This window comes from Neoarius graeffei, chromosome 19 (assembly GCF_027579695.1).
Source record: "Neoarius graeffei isolate fNeoGra1 chromosome 19, fNeoGra1.pri, whole genome shotgun sequence".
Lineage (NCBI taxonomy): Eukaryota > Metazoa > Chordata > Actinopteri > Siluriformes > Ariidae > Neoarius > Neoarius graeffei.
This window is the reverse complement of record NC_083587.1, coordinates 16,447,365-16,470,679: the sequence shown is the minus strand read 5'-3', so window position 1 is coordinate 16,470,679 and position 23,315 is coordinate 16,447,365. Positions and strand designations below refer to the sequence as shown.

The window sequence follows — 23,315 nt, the reverse complement described above, 5'->3', positions numbered from 1 at the left end:
GATCCAGAAGCGCAGACGTCTTCTCTGGGCCAAGGCTCATTTAAAATGGACTGTGGCAAAGTGGAAAACTATTCTGTGGTCAGACGAATCAAAATTTGAAGTTCTTTATGGAAATCAGGGACGCCATGTCATTCGGACTAAAGAGGAGAAGGACGACCAAAATTGTTATCAGCGCTCAGTTCAGAAGCCTGCATCTCTGATGGTATGGGGTTGCATTAGTGCATGTGGCATGGGCAGCTTACACATCTGGAAAGACACCATCAATGCTGAAGGGTATATCCAGGTTCTAGAGCAACATATGCTTCCATCCAGACGACGTCTCTTTCAGGGAAGACCTTGCATTTTCCAACATGACAATGCCAAACCACATACTGCATCAATTAAAGCATCATGGCTGCGTAGAAGAAGGGTCCAGGTACTGAACTGGCCAGCCTGCAGTCCAGATCTTTCACCCATAGAAAACATTTGGCGCATCATAAAACGGAAGATACGACCAAAAAGACCTAAGACAGTTGAGCAACTAGAATCCTACATTAGACAAGAATGGGTTAACATTCCTATCCCTAAACTTGAGCAACTTGTCTCCTCAGTCCCCAGACGTTTGCAGACTGTTGTAAAGAGAAAAGGGGATGTCTCACAGTGGTAAACATGGCCTTGTCCCAACTTTTTTTGAGATGTGTTGTTGTCATGAAATTTAAAATCACCTAATTTTTCCCTTTAAATGATACATTTTCTCAGTTTAAACATTTGATATGTCATCTATGTTCTATTCTGAATAAACTATGGAATTTTGAAACTTCCACATCATTGCATTCCATTTTTATTTACAATTTGTACTTTGTCCCAACTTTTTTGGAATCGGGGTTGTGTTTATATAAGCCTGTATGTATAATTTTAAGCCTGTGTGGATTAGAGAAAATCCAAAATAAATTCAAACTTGTACACTCAATTCTTGTTTTTTGAAGTCATTAAAGCTGTATGCTGTACAATCATTCCACGCTGGAAAAAGGACCAGTTCAAGGAAATCATTCAAGTCAAGTCAAAGTCCTTCCCATGCCATGTGGCTCATAGGTCGGCGCCGATCTCCATTTCCGTAGCACTCAGCCTCTCGCCTATTATATAGCTAGGGTTACAGTAGGGGGGGCTAGTCCTCTGGTAACCGTGAGAGTTTGACTCCCCACTCACATCTGTATTGCAGCGTGCCTTGCCAGACGGCAGTACGTAGGTACCATTTTTTGATGGTCTTTGGTATGACCATCATTAACAGCCCAAAATTACCATGATAAGCATATGTAAACGTCTGACCACAACTGTATATACTATGATATCTACCATAGTGTGGAAATTAAGTATTCATATTAAAGATTAAGTGTTCTTGGATCTTGTGCTAAAGAACTTAGAGTTGTACTGAAAGACTTTTGTGCTAAATAACCGTAAACCCTAAGAACCCAAAGTACTCCTTCACAAAGAAAACACAACGACTAATTTAACAAAATAATTTATTTAGTTTTTAAAGTGTGATTTTGATGATTTGGTTATTGTTGAAATGTTACTAAAATGTTTCATTGAAATTAACAATCATCATGGCCATCACATTGCACAGAAAGTGAGAGAGCCCGGTGCTGCGTCATCCCAACTCCTCCACACACACGTGTCCCCCTCCCGTAAATATAATTTCCTATAATGTTCTTATTCATTTATTCAGAATGAATCAAAACGATGACTCATTCTAAATGTTCTTGATTTGTGACCTTGTTGAACTCATGTTCTTTGTTAGTTTAAAAGAATGCATTATAAAATCCAGGCTTTTCTAAACAAAACACTTAACAGCTTTAGTCATGAAAAATGCACGCTCTTGTCTCCCTGTCCTACAATCCATTTCCTGAATAAGGCAATAAAAGTCGACAGCAAAATGTGTTGCAGCAGGATGAGCATTAGCATGGGTGCTTAATAAAACATGGCCACCGTAAAGCAGTGAGCTGCCACTGGTGTTAGATTAATGCAGTCACTTTGGCCTGTTCTGTACGCAGACGGTCAGAGAGCCGCCAGTTGGTCGACAAAATCAGAGACGTCCTCATTACACCTTAAATTTGTCACGAGGCTCTGCGCTTCTCTGCAGCCATGAGGTGTGATTAAGACCACTTAGAGTACTTAGATTAAGGTCTCTTACTCATTCACAATCACTCACTCTCTGATTAGAGCCTCATTATTCAAAAGTCAAGTGTTTATTTCTCAAACTGCTTTTTTTCCCCACTGACAATAAGGCAACAATAAAGAAAAACAACCAGACTGTTGAATATACAAAAAGATTAAGACTGATGGGACAATCTATCCTGATACTTTTCACTTTAAAACATTAAAAATGCATTTGTTTTTCAGTAATGTGGTCAGGTGACTTATCTTCAAGTCCAAGTCAAGTCTAAAGTACCTAAACTGCTACTCAAGTCCTCAGTGCGGACTCAGGGTTGATGATTTAATCCATGTGACTATCTTTCAAGGAAGCAATTTAAGTCTAAATCTCATAAACTCAGTTGAAGTCCAGGTGAAATCCAGATCTCATAACTTTAAAGGACCCATGGCATGGTGGTTTGTTGATGCTTTAAACGGGCTCGTGGAGGTTTCCGGATGTTATATCCGCAGCCTTTCTCGAAATTAACCCTCGGCACGTAGATATAGCCTCCTGGGAGAAAGCCCCATTTCAGCCCTTTTCCCAGTACGTCGTTTTGCTAATGAGAAGCATGGAGGCGGGGAAGGGTAGAGGGTGGGGGCAGGCCATGGGGGGAGGGGGAGGGGCTTGACCAAGCTGCGGGCATGCTACCTGTGTGTGAACAGTAGCAATGGCAGGTCAAGCAACAGTCCAGAGAACAGAGAGTGAGAGTGTTCGGAGTGGTAGTTTACGAACGTATAATACCCTAGGCTTGAACACACACTCCATAACCAAAGAGGATAGAAGCAGCAACTACAGCAACATATCGCTTATCCAACAGAAGACATGCATTGCGGAGCAATAGTCAAACATAAGCTCATAAGTTACAGTCAATTTCCAGACTAAACTCAGTTTAACAGAGCATGCTGCATGCTTTTTGGTTTTGTAGCGCAGAGTACCTGGCTAACTGCAGGAAGCGGTTAGCTGCACAGCTAATGTAGCCATTGCAAGGCTAACGCACCGATTTTAAAACACGGCAAAACGACTTAACAGTTATACACTTACTTGTTCGGTGTTTGTGGCTGATGCGGCAGGGATGCTTGGTACGGACCCAGGCTTCAGTGACAGTTGATGTGCAAAACCTGCCCTGTACTGTCCCAAGTTGTGGAAACATTCTTCAGGAAAATGCTTCCGACAAACATACACCGTCTTAGGTAGACTCGACGGCGTATTATTGGAGTAAATAAAATTAAGCCACTGCGTCTTCAGGGGCTCTCCCGTCGGCAGTAAAAACAGACTCCTTTCTGTGTTGTCACATCCATGTACAGCGCAATTTCCATGTTTCGCTCGCTTAGGTGATGCCATGTTGTTGTGTCCTCTATGGTCTCCTCACTACAAAATTGAAGTGACGTATCTATGGTGGCAACTTTTGAGCTGGGCGGGCAATCCATACAGTGGGTGGGAATCCAGAGGGAGGGCGTGGGGATCATCTCCCTTGCTGACGTAGTAAAGGGAAGAGCCTATCAACGCGCCATTTTGACACGCCATTCTCAAATGTTGACAAAGGGTGGGCATAGTTTGGTTTACACATTATGACATTTCTAGCCACTGGGGTGACTTAAGAAGGTCAGAGGAACTCATTTTAACGTTAAAAAACCTCAGAAAGTGAAAATTTCATGCCATGGGACCTTTAAGTCAAGTCCAACACTCATAAGTTCATGTTGTGCTCTTGTGTCCAGTTCAGTGGATTTAAGCTTAAGCCTTGGACTTGAGACTTTTCTTCCCCGGGCTCCAAAACTCAAGTCCAAGTTCGGTTGTCAAGTTGATTTTCAAAGCCCAAGTCTTATAAGTTTAAGTCGAATCCTCAAGTTCAGGTCAAGTCTTAAATTCAAGTGTCTTAAGGTCAAGTCAAAGACTTTCACTTGAGACTTGGACCTGAAACATTTATTGCCAAGTTATTTCTCAAGTCTAAGTCTCAAGAACAAGTCCAAGTTGAGGTCCAACTCTCATAAGTTGAAGCTGAGTCTGTAGGTTCAAGTCTCAAGTCCAACTGCTGTAAATGACAGTAGGTTGAGTCCTTAAGTCCAAGCTGAAGACTTTACTTGGATCCAAGTTTGAGACTTGGACTTGAGACCTTTTTATTGCTATGCCTTCTCAAGTTCAAACAGCAAGTCTAAATTAAGTCTCAAGTCAAGTCTCTAGTCCAGGTTTCATGAATTCATTCCTCAAATCCAAGTCACATCTGAAGTCTAAGTCGCAAGATTTGGTCAAGACTTGGATTTTAGACTTTTTGCTCAGTCTCCCAAGTTTAATTCAGGTTAATTCAATTAATTCAAGACCTCAATTCCAAGTCTCATAAGTTCAGTCCTGAAGTCCACTTCAACAACTTAACTTGGACTTAAGTTTGAGATTTGAACTTGAGTTTTTATCATAAGTGAAGTTGAATGAAGTCCATGTCAAGCCTCAAGTTTGTCTCAGGTTCAAGTCAGGTCGAGTCCCAAAGTTCAAGTTTACGTTGAGGGCTCAAGTCTAAGTCTGAAGTCCAAGTCTTTAGTCTTTATCTCCCAAGTCCAAGTTGCACTGATTCATCAAGTGCAGTCCTCATGTAGATCAGAGACTCAATTATGACTTGAAATTTCAACATTCTTGCCTCATATTGTCTCAGAAGCTCCAGTCAGCTCCTCAAGTTTGCCTCATTATACCTCACAAGTTTATAGCTAATGCCCCATTCTCAAACTCGAGTCCAAATTTCACAGTGAAATGAGTAACAACTTCACTGTTACTGTATATAAATGTAAAATTACATTCAGTGCACAATGCAGAGTGACCACAATTTCACACTGCGACATAATAAGATCAGTAATAAGACTTGTGAACAGGGATATGTGACAATATACAGATATTGGACCTCATTTGGAAAACACTGTGACCTATTTTAAAGAAATCATGAACCACAAGAGGCTGAGAATAATCCTCTTACTGATCAAATCTGGGGTTTTTTTGGTGAGGTCTTGGCAGTTTAATTGTATTTACTGTTGAAAAGTTGTTCTCAGAGGCTAATGATAGTTATACAGATTGATCAGTGTGAAATTTTCCCATCAGTCCATCAGGGCTCGGAATAAGAATGTTGTTCCTGGTTGTTTCTTTACAGACCAAAAATAAAAAATAATAATGTCTTCCCTTCTGGGAGTCCTGCTGTGTGTTGTGTCTAACATCCCATATTCACAAACTCATCACCACCAGAAACCCAAAAAACCTTTCTACCAGCAACCGCAATCAGACAGGGGCAATTTCCCAGCGAGTGGGATTAAAGTGTGTGTGTGTGTGTGTGTGTGTGTGTGTGTGTGCGTGCGTGCGTGCACCAAGGTCATCTTCATCAGTCCTACAGTCTCCTTGCCCTCGTCTCTATGACTCATGAAAGAGTGGGTGCTTCAAGTGCAGAGAGAGAGAGAGAGAGATTTAAAAGTGCAGATGAAAGAGGAAAGTATGCATTCAGAATTATTCGAGAATAAAAAAAATAAAAAATTGGAAAAATTTCCAACGGTAAACCTGTAACTTTACCTTTCACGTAAAGGAGAAAAGAAACTGTCTCGTTTCCCAGATATTAAAGTGAGACGGCCTTTCAATTTCATAAAATCGGTGAAATTTATGTCCCTCTGAAATTTGGTCATTGTGATATATGTTTATTTCCGTAATATCTAAAAAAAAAAAAAATCGCTCGCTTCGCGCAGTCAAGCAGACAGAGGAAGTCCGTGTGTGTGTGTGTGTGTGTGTGTGTATGTGTGCGCATGCGCAGGTTTACCTTTGAGCGTGCACTGACAGTTCCATCATTCTGTCACTAAACGAACAGCTGATCACACCGAGGTGCTCGCTGAGCACCGATATTTATTAGTTTCCTTTGTATATAACATAACGTCTTTTTTTCTCGCTTTCCGTTGGTGTGGTCGGTCTTTCAGGTTTCATTCGCACACTCACGTCCTCCATTTTTCTCTCCGGTTTCAAATTTGTATCCCACAATGCCTTGTGCGAACGGGGAAAGCCCACCACTTGATGCATGGCGTAGCATCTTGCAGGCTTGTAGTAATCGAGTCCGACTCGCGCCCTAATTTTAAGGACTCGTGACTTGACTTGGACCTGAGCACTGATGACTCGGACTGGAACTCGGACTCTTGCATTAACTGCATTCGGACTTGGAAAATGGAGATGATGACTCTGATTTTTTCTTTATTTTTTGTAACATGCCATAATAATTTGGCATAAAATATTTATGTCTACATTATTTTTTATACCAAATTCGTGTAATAGTGTCACACCCGCGCGCCTTGTCACGTGCATCAGATAGTCTCCTGGGCACGCTCCGGACAGCGCTCGCACCAAGCGGTAAACGACTCGCACCTACACAGGATTAAGGCCCAATCAGCGCGTCGATATAAAAACTGTGAAAACACACTTACTTTGTGAAGTATTGAGTTGCGTTGCTGATACATTACCAAGCCTTATTTCCTTATTTGGTTTCCTGGTCCCTGATTTCCTGTTTCTCTTCTTTGATTCTGCCGAGTCTACAATAGCCTGTTTGTTCCTCGCTCGACCTAATATTGCCAGCTTCCCCGTTTTACGATTTCGCCTGCCGTTCTGGATTGTTTACCGTCTTCACTTGTACAGCCCCGAATCCAAAAAAGTTGGGACAAAGTAGAAATTGTAAATAAAAACGGAATGCAATAATTTACAAATCTCAAAAACTGATATTGTATTCACAGTAGAACATAGACAACATATCAAATGTCGAAAGTGAGACATTTTGAAATTTCATGCCAAATATTGGCTCATTTGAAATTTCATGACAGCAACACATCTCAAAAAAGTTGGGACAGGGGCAATAAGAGGCTGGAAAAGTTAAAGGTACAAAAAAGGAACAGCTGGAGGACCAAACTGCAACTCATTAGGTCAATGGGCAATAGGTCATTAACATGACTGGGTATAAAAAGAGCGTCTTGGAGTGGCAGCGGCTCTCAGAAGTAAAGATGGGATGAGGATCACCAATCCCCCTAATTCTGCGCCGACAAATAGTGGAGCAATATCAGAAAGGAGTTCGACAGTGTAAAATTGCAAAGAGTTTGAACATATCATCATCTACAGTGCATAATGTCATCAAAAGATTCAGAGAATCTGGAAGAATCTCTGTGCGTAAGGGTCAAGGCCGGAAAACCATACTGGGTGCCCGTGATCTTCGGGCCCTTAGACGGCACTGCATCACATACAGGCATGCTTCTGTATTGGAAATCACAAAATGGGCTCAGGAATATTTCCAGAGAACATTATCTGTGAACATAATTCACCGTGCCATCCGTAGTTGCCAGCTAAAACTCTATAGTTCAAAGAAGAAGCCGTATCTAAACATGATCCAGAAGCGCAGACGTCTTCTCTGGGCCAAGGCTCATTTAAAATGGACTGTGGCAAAGTGGAAAACTGTTCTGTGGTCAGACGAATCAAAATTTGAAGTTCTTTATGGAAATCAGGGACGCCGTGTCATTCAGACTAAAGAGGAGAAGGACGACCCAAGTTGTTATCAGCGCTCAGTTCAGAAGCCTGCATCTCTGATGGTATGGGGTTGCATTAGTGCGTGTGGCATGGGCAGCTTACACATCTGGAAAGACACCATCGATGCTGAAAGGTATATCCAGGTTCTAGAGCAACATATGCTCCCATCCAGACGACGTCTCTTTCAGGGAAGACCTTGCATTTTCCAACATGACAATGCCAAACCACATACTGCATCAATTACAGCATCATGGCTGCGTAGAAGAAGGGTCCGGGTACTGAACTGGCCAGCCTGCAGTCCAGATCTTTCACCCATAGAAAACTTTTGGCGCATCATAAAACGGAAGATACGACAAAAAAGACCTAAGACAGTTGAGCAACTAGAATCCTACATTAGACAAGAATGGGTTAACATTCCTATCCCTAAACTTGAGCAACTTGTCTCCTCAGTCCCCAGACGTTTACAGACTGTTGTAAAGAGAAAAGGGGATGTCTCACAGTGGTAAACATGGCCTTGTCCCAACTTTTTTGAGATGTGTTGTCATGAAATTTAAAATCACCTAATTTTTCTCTTTAAATGATACATTTTCTCAGTTTAAACATTTGATATGTCATCTATGTTCTATTCTGAATAAAATATGGAATTTTGAAACTTCCACATCATTGCATTCCGTTTTTATTTACAGTTTGTACTTTGTCCCAACTTTTTTGGAATCGGGGTTGTATTAATAAACACACCTTCTGCATTTACATCTGTCTCCCAACCATCTCTGACAGAATACTTCACACTCCCTGACAAAGAGAAGCACATTCACCTGTTCATACACAATGTTCAGGAACAAACTAATGTTAATGGTGCTGAAACAGCCGCCGTCAAATGGTGTGGTTGGGGTCTTGGACTCAACTCGGACTCAACTCGGATCAGTAGTGGACTCGACTCTAATGTGTTTTTTTTTTTAATGATTTGGACTTGAACACTGGGGACTCAAGACTGGACTCGGACTTGTGGTTTAGTGACTCGACTATAACATTGATATCTGTATCGGGTCATGGTGAAGCAGGAAAACATAGCGGAGGATTTAGGGCAATGTGGCTCTAAATTCATTAATTGTTCTATTTTTAAAAAAATAATAAAATTGGAAGTCTGATTCGAATTCAGTAGCTTTTGGTCCACTGAGCGAAAATAGAGTGTCGTGGAAAATTCTTTTTATGACCTACACTTGAAAAATCTGAAAGGCAGTCTACCTTTAAATGTAACTATAAATGGATAAAAAAAAGTAAGATGAGTCACTGTGTAATTAATAAAATTTTTAATTTTGAGATGTTGCTGTGGAAAAAGAGGAATAAAACACTTCAGTGTAGAACATAATCAACTTTGAGATGGTAACAGTAGCTCCGCTTTATTGCACACCTCTATAAAGAGTGTTTTATCCATTTATAGCTACGTACATTTCATCTATCGTCTCAGACATGTGGTTTTGTTTCAGAAACTAACACATCCCATTTTTCATAGATGCTGACAACTCCAGTTCAGGAAATCAGCGTTTTGAAGCTAGTGACATCATCCATCATCGCTGCACCCGTGATTTGTCGACGTTTCTCAGTTTTCTTGCTAAATCGGCATTTATTTCACCAAACAACGCATAAAACATGGAAAACTTCAGTACTGATGAACAGGTGACTGTATTGCAGGTTGTTTGTGAAAAGAAACCGAATTCAGTGAATTCACAAGCGGAAAAACACTTGTGCAGGAAAAACGCAATGCCTGGTTTTGAAGTTAGATACCAAATTCAAATTTGTTTGTTTTTACCATCAAAGGTGATAAAAATCCATTTTAGTTTGGTTTTAATAAAGTTTAATTTCTCAGCTCAACATCTAATACAGTACCAGTCAAAAGTTTGTACACCCCCTACTCATCTCATCCATCAGGTTTTCTGTATTTTGTATTTTCTGCGCTGTAGAACAAACTGAAGACATCAAAATGTACGAAATAACATCTGGATATCAAACATGTGGAATTATGTGGTAAACAGCAAAAGTGTGAAAAACAAGATACGTTTCGTATTTTAGATTCTGGGTGGTGTAGTGGTTAGCGCTGTCACCTCACAGCAAGAAAGTCCGGGTTCGAACCCCGTGGCCGGCGAGGGCCTTTCTATGCGGAGTTTGCATGGTGTCTGCGTGGGTTTCCTCCGGGTGCTCCGGTTTCCCCCACAGTCCAAAGACATGCAGGTTAGGTTAACTGGTGACTCTAAATTGACCGTATGTGAGTGTGAATGGTTGTCTGTGTCTATGTGTCAGCCCTGTGATGACCTGGCGACTTGTCCAGGGTGTACCCCGCCTTTCGCCCGTAGTCAGCTGGGATAGGCTCCAGCTTGCCTGCGACCCTGTAGAACAGGATAAAGTGGCTAGAGATAATGAGATGAGATGAGATTTTAGATTCTTCAAAGTAGCCAGCATTTACCTTGATGACGCTTTGCACACTATTGGCATTCTCTTAACCAGCTTCATGAGGTAGTCGCCTGGAACGCTTTTCAACTAACAGGTGTGCCTCGTCAAAAGGTAATTAGTGGACGAGTTTCTTGCCTTCTTAATGCATTTGAGCTCAAACATCCATCCATCCATTATCCATAACCACTTTTCCTGGGCAGGGTCATGGGTAAACTGGAGCCTATCGCAGCTGACTATAGGCAAGAGGCAGGGTACACCTGGACAAGTCGACAGATCATTGCAGGGCTGACACAAACAACCATTCACACTCACATTCACACCTACGGTCAATTTAGAGCCACCGATTAACCTAACCTTTGGACTGTGGAGGAAACCGGAGCACCCGGAGGAAACCCACACAGACACGGGAAGAGCATGCAAACTCCGTACCGAAAGGAAAGACCCCCATCGGCTACTGGGCTCGAACTCATATCCTTCTTGCTGTGAGGTGACAGTGTTAACCACTACACCACCGTGCCGCCCTGAGATCAAACAGTAAATAGCCCTATTCAATGCCACAACTGTAGTCATCCATCTAGTATTACCGTATGTCAAGAACTGAACACCTAAGTAAAGAGAAACGACATCCATCATTACTTTAAGATACAAAGTAACTTGAAATAACGTGTGGCCATATTTTTGACTGCTTCTGTACATTTATAGAAAACACGAACAACAGAGTTGCCCCTGAACTCTCCCTGTGTTTCGGACTGACTTCTGATTCTCATTCTGATTACACAGCAAATCTGGGACAAAGCGAAAATATTCTCTGTTCATGAACTGTTCAGAGTTTCGAAGTTCAGCATCGTTCCAGTTCCTTGTTTGAGGTCGTAGGAGCAGCACGTAAAGCACAACACGGCGTGTGTTTCCTCCCAGCGGTGTTCCTTTTCCACACTCAGTGAATCATTGATGGTGTTAGGTTTCATTTGACAGTGAATATCAGCGAGTGCCAATTTATTTCTCCTTTTTTTATCCCGACTCCTGACTTCATAGTGTACAGACGTTACGGTTAAAGAGCCAGACTTTCACATCTCTCGCCTTGGGGAGGAATGAAAATAACTCTGCGACAGCACAGCGCCCCTGCTACACTGATCGTTTTCTTGTTTTTTTTATTATTATTTATTTATTTATTCAGAGCCTGAAGGGAAAAGGCACAGTAATTAGTGCGTTTGGTAGGTCGGCATACAGCTGGTGTCTAAAGAAGCTGCGGCTTTTCTCACCGAGCAGCGAGGCCTACGCACAGGATCACGAAAGGCCACAAAACACTGAATTTAAAAAAAAAAAAAACATCTCTAATAAACATCTCTCAACTGCTTGTGGGTTGTTGTTTTTTTTAAGAAAACAACACAATCGTCCACTGGATTTTGTGGCAATTTTTTTTTTGTGCTCCTAAACTCCAGGAAACTTTTCACTCCTCGTTCCTTTAATTAAAATTCTGCAGTGTGCATTTTTCATTTAGTTTCTGGATAATTAGCAAATGCAGCTCAGGGATGGGAAAGTTTCACGAGTGCCTTTTATTTATTTATTTATTTATTTATTTATTTGAGTGACAAGCCATCAAATCTTGCTCCAATGATATACATCTGTTGGATATTATTGCAGTTCAGTGCTGAGTTTCCCAAAAGTCTGTTAACACTAAGAGCGTCTTAACCAGCAGAGAGAGAGAGAGAGAGAGAGAGAGAGAGAGAGAGAGAGAGAGCGTTGATCGTGCTGCTCGCCCAACCATTTAACGAGGATCTTTTGGTGAAACTTGGTGCAGATTTGGCCGCAAAATTCTGAACAAAACCAGAGATTATTTGTAAAATGTAAAGTGCTTTACTTTTGCATCCCTGTGTGTTTTTCACACCTGTATCAACGTACCAGACGACGCTATTTTTGTGCAGCGGTTATGTTTTCTAATCGTTGTTTATGTCTGTAATGAGACTCCGGTGTCTTTTCAGAAATAATGTCCTGCCACGCTGCTCATATAGACCCCTTCGCATGTTTGTAAACAAACCGACCGTTGCCAGGATGCGCGCGCAGCCTGGACCCAGAAACAATGGCGCTGCCCATAGACCGGCATTATGAGCTGTCAGATTATGCCAAACAATTGTCGTTACAAGATCGAGAATGCTACATAAATAAGTTAACTCTAACAAGTGGACATCGCCTACCGGATCCGTATTTAATTAAAGAGTGGACGGACGGTGTTAGTAAGTTTTCCTCTGATACCTGAAGGCAGTCATACTATTTACAAAAAATGTCAAACTCAAAAAAAAAAAAAAAAACTATTTACAAAAGTAGCCTGCCATCAGCATTCTGGTTACAGCGAGACTACAACTTGATTAACAATGAGACATTCATATTCATTTTGTTTTAATCAAATTATGCCAGTGATGTGATGGCAATGTGGCTTTAGCTACAACAGCAAATACCAACACTAAACAGCAATTTGCAGGAGGGAATGGCATGAAAGGAATGATAGTGTAAAGAGTGCAGCTAAGAGAAATCAGAGCTGCGTAAAAAGCGAGAGGCAGAGAGCAGAAATGAAACTGAACGGGGCGGGAGCTAGGTTAGAGCAGTCAACGTAAGTTGGCATTTAGAGTGAGGGCACACAATTTTACCTTTCCATCCTTGCTTTAAAATTGTGATTTTCGGCATACACAAATAATGATGGCACAAAATCTGGACTGCTTGAGTCAAGCGAGACCTCTCCTACAAACAAAATTGCATGCAAAGCTAAGTTAACATGCTAACAATATTCATTACATTGTGTAACTATGACCCAGCTAATCAGACAAACGTTGCCAAAGTATTTTGCTACATCAATAAACGAAGACTAGAAAGAATAAAAACGAAAGATTTAATAAATAGCCTGATCTTACCTGTGATGAAGTGGGCGCTGCAAACCCGCGCATTTTTGATGGTGCTTTCATCCCAGTCTACACGTTTGATGGCTTGTAGCCATAGACGTCGGCGATTTTTTTGGAATGGGTGAGATCCTGCTGGAATTCTGAACATTTTAAACCCATCACTGCTATGATTCTGACACCCGACAACACAACAACTAGGCATTTCTTCCAAATATTTCTTCTCGTCTCTACCGTCGCTGAGTCTTTTTTGGGTCCAGGCTGCGTGCGCAATTTCCTCTTACGTATGAATGACGTTTACTGCGAAGGGGTCTATAAGAGGAATAAAGCTCTCTGTGTCATGCTATTATTGGAAAATAATCATCTTCAGTGTGGTAACAGTAACTCAGCTTCATTACACCTAACAATCCTGTTGTGAATTATTTTCCTAGAATAGCATGACACGGAGTGTTTGGTAACAATTACAGTTTTGCATGTCATACGTTGTACTTTTTATCCATTTAATGTTCTCGAACGTCTGCGAAACAAGTTGGTTCCTGTTCTCACTCGCATTCATCATTCCATCAACTTTCTCTCTCTCTCTCTCTTCTCATACTCTCGCTTGTCGTAAACTCCTCTGCCCTGAAGATGTCGAAAAGCTTAAAGTTACAGCGTCACCTCTGACTGTTACACAGTGCTGATACTGGAGACTCCTTCCAGAAATGATGCACAAACACACTTGTCCTTCTTTCAAGAAAACCTCATCATCTATTTAGAGGAGCGTTCACTGTACAAGTTCATATGAAGGAGCTGTTGCTATAGAAACGATAAGGTATCAGAAGGAACGCATTAATGATTAATATAAGCGTATGAGTTCTAGAAAACGAATCAGTACCTTCTGACCAATCAGGATTGAGAATTCAGTAGCTCTGAAATGACTTGTCACGACATCTTAGAGGATTTAAACTCAAAAAATTAGGTTCCTCTAACCACTTAAAGATTCACAGAGAGAGAGAGAGAGAGAGAGAGAGAGAGAGCAAAGTGGGCGTGTCTCCTTTTCCCATTTAAAGAGTTAAAAAGGTTGAGGTACTTTCCTGTGGTCTTCCAGTTTTGAGAAACTGTGGATGTTTTCGGCTAACGTAGCTGCGTTAAAGATACAAAATAGGTTGTTTTTTTCCTCTGATTATGAGTATAATGACAGTAAACATGTTTAACCCTCTGGGGTCGAGAGCTTCTCCAGCGAAGCTTGACAGGTCTAGAATGAGTAGGTCATGTATTTAGATAAATATTTTTGTGAGTTTTTTTAATCATACACACAATAAACATATTGATAGAAATGTTATGCTTTACACTTTGCTATGTTCCCGCTGCCAAATAATATTATAGTTTTTAAATTTCCTAAATTAGATGAAACATAAATCTTGTCCCCTTACTCAGTCACACCGGAGTCGGAGCACTGAGCACACACTTACACATTCATAAAAGACTGTTCACATGGTAACGGCATGATAATCACTTTCACTCAGTATCTCTTTCGCGGTGGGAACGCCCACTGTAAACAGGATAAAATCTGTTTTATCTAAACCATAGTTTAGGTGATTTGGAGGTAAAACTTGTTGTGAGATGGCACGCGGAGTTTATGCGCTTCGGATGATTCAGGACAGTGATTCAATTCAGTCTTGAGAACTGCGACACTGATGATGAGTGATGCGGGGGTCTTTTTGTTTTGTTTTTTTGTTTTTTACTTCAACTCGATCCAGCCAAAGATCAGCTCGAGCAAGTGTAAATATTTCTTCTATTTCTGATGAGCAGATCAGTTGATATGCGTGCACTGTAGTGCATACACTGAAAAAATAACTGAGTGATTTTTCCAGAGTTAAAAGTATTTTCCCCAAAAATAGTTCATTTTTCTCAATTTGAGTTTAGAGAGTAAAATTTGGAGTTGTTGTGGGAGCAAAATTACAGAGTAATTGTGTAACAGAGTTGGTTGTGGCTCTGAACTGAGTAAAATAGTACAAGAGTTAATTTCAAGACCCACTGAACAATATCAAAATAAAGTCAAATACCAGATAAATGAAGCTGTTGTAAAAAGCAGTTTTAGAACTGTGTTGGAATGTGTGAAAAACATGACCTTACCCATTGGGACTTGACCTGATGGGACTAAGAGTTAGCAATGGGAGGGGTCTTCACTCTTCTCATTGAATGGAATGGAATTTTTTACCCTTCTCATTGAATACTCCTCCCACTGCCAACCCTTTATCCCAAAACAATAGGGCATACATTTTTTTGATGGCCAGTTAATTGACCAAGTCAATGGAGCAGATTTAAGTTTTTGTGCTTGATCCATTCCTACGACTGAACAGAATCACCTCAAGTGACCAAAACGGTTCGACACAATGGGTAAGGTCATGTTTTGTTTTGTTTTGTTTTTTCACACATTCCAACACAGTTCTAAAACTGCTTTTTACAACATCTTCATTTATCTGTCATTTTTTAAAAATACAATCATGACATACAGACTACAGAGATATTATTGTAGCTGAACTTGTGCTGAATACAAAAACGTCACATGACTTTGAAAATACTGTTTAGATTTGTTGAAACTGACAACAAAATCAGAGCGTACCAAAATCATTAGTGCCAGAAAATACCCTCAGACCCCAGAGGGTTAATACACAGTTTCTAAAAACAATATTCTCTGTATTTGGGTAAATGTGATTTCCTTTTTTGCTAGATTAGCCTTGTAGTTCAGGTGAAAGTTATCACTAAATGCCAAACACCAAACGTGTCTTGGATTATCAGCTATACTTGTGATAAAACATAATTTGTTCTTAAGGGGGATTTGCCTCAAACTTGAAAAACAGCAGCAGCAGCAGCCCTTGCCGTATCTAATGGTTACATCAGCCTGAGCGTTTTGTGCTGACACTAACAGCTCTAGTTCTCGTGATTGCACCATCTTCCTAAAGTTCTTCCTCATTCCACTTGTTTGTCCCCACACTGAGTCCAGCTGTGTGTCTCTGTCCCAGGTGTGTTATGGAACCTCTCGTCATGTGATGCCCTGAAGATGCCCATCATCCAGGACGCTCTAGCTGTCCTGACCAACACCGTGATCATCCCTCTGTCCGCCTGGGACGTCTCGCCGCATCAGGAGGACCGCAAGCTGCAGATGCACACGTCACTCGTCCTGCGCAACGCCACCGGGTGCCTGAGGTCAGCGAGTTCACGTTTTATTTGAGCTATAACAAAACAACGCTGTTTCTGTGTCTGTTTATTTCTGCAAATATCTGTATCTAGAGTTGGATATAAACCCAAAGTGGGCGTGGCCTTTTTTTCTACTGTCCCTGGTGAATATTATTCAAATTAGTCAGGATGCCCACAGATAAGAATGATGTGATACTAATGTGATAACAATTGTGCTATTGTGGCATTTGTTTTCTTGTAATATGTAAATGAGCAGTGATGAATATCATATCATGATTATGATATAAATCATGTTATAAAATCGATTATTATTGAAAAACAATTTCAAGGAGGAAACGCTGGTATGATGTTTGCTAAGCTGAGCGTTGACAAATTGGAACAGTGATGATTAGTAGCCATGATGGTTACCATGACGACAGGTCTGTAACAGCATCCCAGACAGCATATACGTATGACGTTGTAACTACAGTCATTTGTAATTGTGGAAAAATTCAGTTTTTTGTTTGTTTGGTTTATTTTGGAGATGTTTGAAATGATGTCGTGCACGACAGATTTTGTTGTGTATTTTTTTTTTTTTTTTTTTTTTATCATTTGGTGCGCTGCATTTCTTGACATTTTTAAGATCATGGATGAAAACTAATATTAATATATATGATATATAAATCTCATCTCATCTCATTATCTGTAGCCGCTTTATCCTGTTCTACAGGGTCGCAGGCAAGCTGGAGCCTATCCCAGCTGACTACGGGCGAAAGGCGGGGTACACCCTGGACAAGTCGCCAGGTCATCACAGGGCTGCACATAGACACAGACAACCATTCACACTCACATTCACACCTACGCTCAATTTAGAGTCACCAGTTAATCTAACCTGCATGTCTTTGGACTGTGGGGGAAACCGGAGCACCCAGAGGAAACCCACGCAGACACGGGGAGAACATGCAAACTCCGCACAGAAAGGCCCTCGCCAGCCACGGGGCTCGAACCCGGACCTTCTTGCTGTGAGGCAACAGTGCTAACCACTACACCACCGTGCCGCCCCCGATATATAAATGTGGGGACAAATGTATTCATCTACGAACACTAAATGGCGAATTGCGTGCACGATTTTGAAAAGTAAGTTCTGTCATTTTACCCTGCACTGTCTGACCGATTTCCTGTTCTTTTAATTCATTACTGAAAGAAAAATAACTTCAACTTTTTTTTTTTTAAAACAAAGTGTATCTCCAGTGACAGCTTGATTTTTTAAGTGTATCCACAGAGCAGTGGGATTTTTTTCTTTTATCCTGATATAAGGACCTGGTTCCTACATGCAGGATTTTGACTTCAAACCATCTCTGAAGCCTGACAGCATTTTTATCGGTGTGACTCCACGCTCTTCTGTCTGTGAACAGCGTTTAGACACGGTGTAACAGCATTTCACTCTGTCTATTCATTGGAAGTCAGGAATTTCTTCTTCTTCTAGCAGTCTTGGTAGGATCTCTAAGGTCTCCAGAACCTGGTTCTGAGTAGGAACCGGTATCAAAAAGATCCAATGTCCTTATTAATGCTTGTGTTTCACTTCAAAATACTTTTTTTTTCAAAACACACAAACACAATTGGAGAAAGAAAGGATTTCTCAAGGTTCGTGATCCTCTCTCTCTTTGGGGCCCTATTTGATTTGAAACCCTTTTCTAAAAACGAATCTTGTAATCTTAAGATCTTAAAGATTTCCCCAAAAGGACAAAGCAAACAATCGTTTAAGGTTCTCAGTTTGGATGTTGCGCCTTCGCTTCTAAGAATGACAACTGTATCTGTAAAAACCTGACAGAAATACGGTCGTGGTTACCGTGTTCACGAGAAGAGTCCATATGAAGTTTTCTGAAAGCTCACGAGTTGTGATGTTTTCAAAAAGGCCTTGGAAGTACATTTTTGGTCGATGGTAAGGTAATATATTTATCATTTTTGGCTGTATAGAGTTGTCTTCATTGTTATCGCCCGCTGGCCGAAAGGCCCGAAGGGGGATTATGTCGTGGCGATGTCCGTCCGTCCATCCCAGGAAGGGTGCTCACCTTCTGAAATCAACTCCTCTCACAATTTTTGGAGGAATTTCACCAAATTTGGTAAAACGCTTTGTTATACGTTGGTAGTTTGCATATTGTTATTTCATTCAATTCGGCCACATTTTACCAGAGTTACAGTCCTTGATTAACAACCTTGTATTTTCACAATTTCATGAAGGTGTGTTTTCCTTCTGAAATCAGCTCCTCTCACAATTTTTGGACAAATTTCAGGAGCATCACATCCAGCACCCGGACTATCAGCACTGGCGCCCCCCAGGGGTGTGTGCTCTCCCCGCTGCTCTTCTCCCTTTACACCAACGACTGCACCTCAAGAGACCCGTCTGTTAAACTCCTGAAATTTGCTAGACGACACAACGGTCATCGGCCTCATCCGAGACAGTGACAAGTCTGCATACAGACGGGAGGTTGAACGGCTGGTCTGTTGGTGCAGTCAGAACAATCTGGAGCTGAACACGCTCAAAACTGTGGAGATGACAGTAGACTTTAGGAGGAGCCCCTCCACCCTGCTGCCCATCACCATCACCAACAACATTGTGACTGCTGTTGAAAGCTTCAGGTTTCTGGATTCCACAATCTCTCGGGACTTGAAGTGGGAGACCAACACAGTCACCATCATCAAAAAGGCCCAGCAGAGGTTGTACTTTCTGTGCCAGCTCAGGAAGCTCAACCTCTCTAAGGAGCTGCTGACACAATTCTACTCTGCCATCATTCAGTCTGTTCTCTGCTCTTCCATCACTATTTGGTTTGGATCGGTCACCAAACAGGAGAAGAACAAACTGCAATGGACAATAAGGTCTGCAGAGAAAATTACTGGTGTCAACCTGCCCTCCATCCAAGACCTGTACCTGTCCAGAGTCAGGAAACGGGCAGGTAACATCTCTGCAGACCCATCACACCCTGGTCACAAATTGTTGAAACATCTCCCCTCTGGGAGACGCTACAGAACACTGTACGCAAAAACAACCAGACACAAGAACAGTTTTTTTTCCCTCAGGCTGTCTCTGTGATGAACAGCTAACCGGACTCAAATATCAGTAACATCAACCGTGAAATATCTGCACACTCATACCGTCATTCTGTGCACACTGTATATTTATATTGATATTTACTAATTCATCCTTGCACTATGCTGTCTATACATATATTTACCCTTCTACATGTACATAGCTTTTTGTTTTTGTCTGCGCTTTTTATCTGTTTGTACTAAGAGAGCGAAGTGAAACCGGAGTCAAATTCCTCGTATGTGTTCACATACCTGGCAAATAAAGTTTTTTATTATTATTATAATATGTCTGAGGAAAATATTGATATATGAAAATGGCCTCGGTGGCACGGTGGTGTAGTGGTTAGCGCTGTCGCCTCACAGCAAGAAGGTCCTGGGTTCGAGCGCTGGGGCCGGCAAGGGCCTTTCTGTGTGGAGTTTGCATGTTCTCCCCGTGTCCGCGTGGGTTTCCTCCGGGTGCTCCGGTTTCCCCCACAGTCCAAAGACATGCAGGTTAGGTTAACTGGTGACTCTAAATTGACCGTAGGTATGAGTGTGAATGGTTGTCTGTGTCTATGTGTCAGCCCTGTGATGACCTGGCGACTTGTCCAGGGTGTACCCCGCCTTTCGCCCGTAGTCAGCTGGGATAGGCTCCAGCTTGCCTGCAACCCTGTAGAAGGATAAAGCGGCTAGAGATAATGAGATGAGATGAGATGAGATGAGATGAGATGAGATGAGATGAGATGAGATGAGATGAGATGAGATGAGAAAATGGCCTCATCTTTTCATTCAGCCTTTGCATTTCCTACATCATGTCACCTGCTTGTTAGCTTGCTACATTGGTTAACGTTAGCCTCGTTAGTGGCTTCTAGATGTCGTTTCCCAGCAGCGGTGTTCTCGTGACAACTTACCACTTGAACGCCAAGCTTTTCATGTACACGATTTCCCATGTCATAATCACGAGCTCACGAATTCTGTTTAAAGACCTCAGTAGTTTCATCTTTCACTGAAAATAGCTCTTGGTTACAAACGTTAACCACTCGAAGAACTCTCGGGGAGCGTCATTTTCTTTCGAAGATTCGTTCGAAGAAATTTAGATTGTAATGTTAAAAATATTCACCTGTAATGTTGATTTGCTTTACGGTGTTCTAGAACTTTCATCAAAGAACGTTCCGAGAACTTTCCTGAAGCGTTTTTGCCAAACAGACTGAAAGTCCTTCGGATCAAAATTGTCCAGAACCGTAAAGTTCTGTTAAGCTTCAACTGTTAAAAGAAAAAAGCTTTAAAAAATGAATCATCTCCACCTGACCAATCAGATTTGAGAATTTTTACAGAGCTACTTCCTTTTTTCCTGCATCAGCTCGCTTCTGAACAGACGGCAGCATTTTTATTTCATTTCATCTCCTCTCCAAAAAACGGTGCGAAACAGACAGAGAGAGACAGCTGATGCTAAAGGTGCTGAAAAACAAAATGAGGACCGTCTGGGTTTGGCTTCCTCCCAGAGAAGCTGTTCACGTCATTACTGCATGTGAGAAATCAAGAAGTGCAGAATATAAAAGAAATGGAAAACGTAGGCATATTATTATTATTATTATTATTATTTTGTACCAAACATGGAGAACGTGTGCTACATATGAATGTATGATTTATCCAATAGAATAATGCAGAATGATCGCACATAATTTGTGTCGTGTTATGATTTATGCACGAACTCCGTCGCTGAGAGTTGGGTGAAAAATAGCAGAGAGGAAGCCATGATTCTTTAGGGCTTAATATTACTCTCGGTGAGGCCTTCATTCCATGTTGTATCCATAGCAACACTGCTAAACGTACGTCTATGGAGCTTATCTTTGATCTCAGGAATTCTGCTGAGATTCACCAAAGAAATGAGAGTTCATTTTTAGATGTGGTATTTTACAAATATGTCTTCAATTTGCCTGCGTAAATGAGAATTATTTCACCTTTTCTTCTGGTTTATTGCATGAGAAGAGCAAGCTTGTCGATAAAGACATTTACACACACACACATATGCAGACCTTCGGTTTCAGAGTTTATTTTTCTCTAAACACAAAGCCCTGCTGTAAATTGCTTTTCCGAAGGTGCACTACGTGCAGGTAATTACTGGCGTCTTTGTGTAGCTGACAAACAATCCTGTCGCTGAAATGCAGTTCTTATTCTGAGAAGAAATATTTATTGTGGTGTGCAGATGTTTGCCAATAACCTGAAGTGTGTAACATGTAGGCAGGAAGTGATCCGGGTCATGTATATATAATGCTGCCTGTTAAGACCACTCAATACAGTGCCTTGCAAAAGTATTCATTCCCCTTGGTGTTTGTCCTGTTTTGCTGCATTACAAGCTGGAATTAAAATGGATGTTTAGGGAGTTAGCACCATTTGATTTAGACAACATGCCGACCACTTTAAAGGTGCACATTGTTGTTTTATTGTGACACAAACAATAATTAAGATGAAAAAACAGAAATCTGGAGTGTGCATAAGTATTCACCCCTTCATATAAAACCCCTAAATAAGAGCTGGTCCAACCAATTCACTTCATAAGTCACATAATTAGTTGATTAAGATCCACCTGTGTGCAATCAAAGTGTCACGTGATCTGTCACATGATGTCTGTATAAATCACCCTGTTCTGGAAGGACCCTGACTCTGCTACACTACTAAGCAAGCAACATGAGAACCAAGGAGCCTCCAAACAGGTCAGAGACAAAGTTGTAGAGAAGTATAGATCAGGGTTGGGTTATAAAAAATATCCCAAACTTTGAATATCCCACGGAGCACCATTAAATCCATTATAGCAAAATGGAAATAATGTGGCACCACTACAAACCTGACAAGAGAAGGCCGCCCACCAAAACTCACAGACTGGGCAAAGAGGGCATTAATCAGAGATGCAACAAAGACACCAAAGATAACACTGAAGCAGCTGCAGAGATCCACAGCGGAGATGGGAGTATCTGTCCATAGGACCACTTTAAGCCGTACACTCCACAGAGTGGGTGGGGCTTTATGGAAGAGTGGCCAGAAAAAAGCCATTGCTGAAGAAAACACATTTGGAGTTTGCCCAACAGCATGTGGCAGACTCCCCAAACACATGGAAGAAGATTCTCTGGTTAAATAAGACTAAAATTGATCTTTTTGGCCATCATGGGAAATGCCATGTGTGGCGCAAACCCAACACCCTGAGAACACCATTCCTACAGTGAAGCATGGTGGTGGCAGCATCATGCTGTGGAGATGTTTTTCATCTGCAGGGACAGGAAAGCTGGTCAGGACTGAAGGAAAGATGGATGGCACTAAATACAGGGCAATTCTGGAGGAAAACCTGTTTAAGTCAGCCAGAGGTTTGAGACTGGGATGAAGGTTCACGTTCCAGCAGGACAATGACCCTAAACATACTGCTAAAGCTACACTGGAGTGGTTTAAAGGGAAATATTTAAATGCCTTGGAATGGCCTAATCAAAGCCCAGACCTCAATCCAATTAAACCTTCCTCTAGTGTTCGGGTCGGCACCGACCCGTTTTTAGGTTTAGCATGCATAAAAGTACTACATAAATTTGTTTATTGCATCAAGACTTTTTGACTTTGTCAGGAACTTCTATTTAAACAAAATAAAATCCAAAAAAATAATTTTACTAAATTGTAAAATGCTCTGGTGAAAATTGTGACCTTTGTGTTGTTAGGGTCAATTTCGACCCAGTTAAAATATAAGATTATAAAACAATAATAAATGCCAAAACTGAAATTATAAACACACAATCAGCCAACAGCCTACAGCCAGCTCTTCCTCCAACCACTTGAGCTTCAGTCAGGGGCTTTTCTCTTTGCCTGTTTGACAGAACAAACAAAGACAGACATGTCCAGGCACGTAAGGCCAATTGAGTTTAGAGTTGGTGACTTGCAGAGTACACATCTCCAATTTACAGCATGCAACAATGAGAAGAGGACTGAATTTAAGCCAAGCTCTGGATCATATCTTTGCTGATAATGAGGCAGAGGACACAGAGCAGTATAGCGATGGAGATGAGCAGGTCTCTGAGGAGGAAGATGATGTG

At 41.4% G+C, this 23,315-nt stretch overlaps 1 protein-coding gene across 6 annotated transcripts in view; it reads left to right on the top strand.

The window, feature by feature from the left end:
- Nucleotides 1–23,315, top strand: part of ctnnd2a (catenin (cadherin-associated protein), delta 2a) — a 789,966-nt gene that overhangs the window by 607,509 nt on the left and 159,142 nt on the right. For all 6 annotated transcript variants that reach the window (XM_060899742.1, XM_060899744.1, XM_060899741.1 and 3 more), the window contains one exon: nt 16,026–16,209. In XM_060899742.1, coding sequence (XP_060755725.1) covers nt 16,026–16,209 — 184 coding nt within the window. The remainder of the gene's footprint in view (nt 1–16,025; nt 16,210–23,315) is intronic.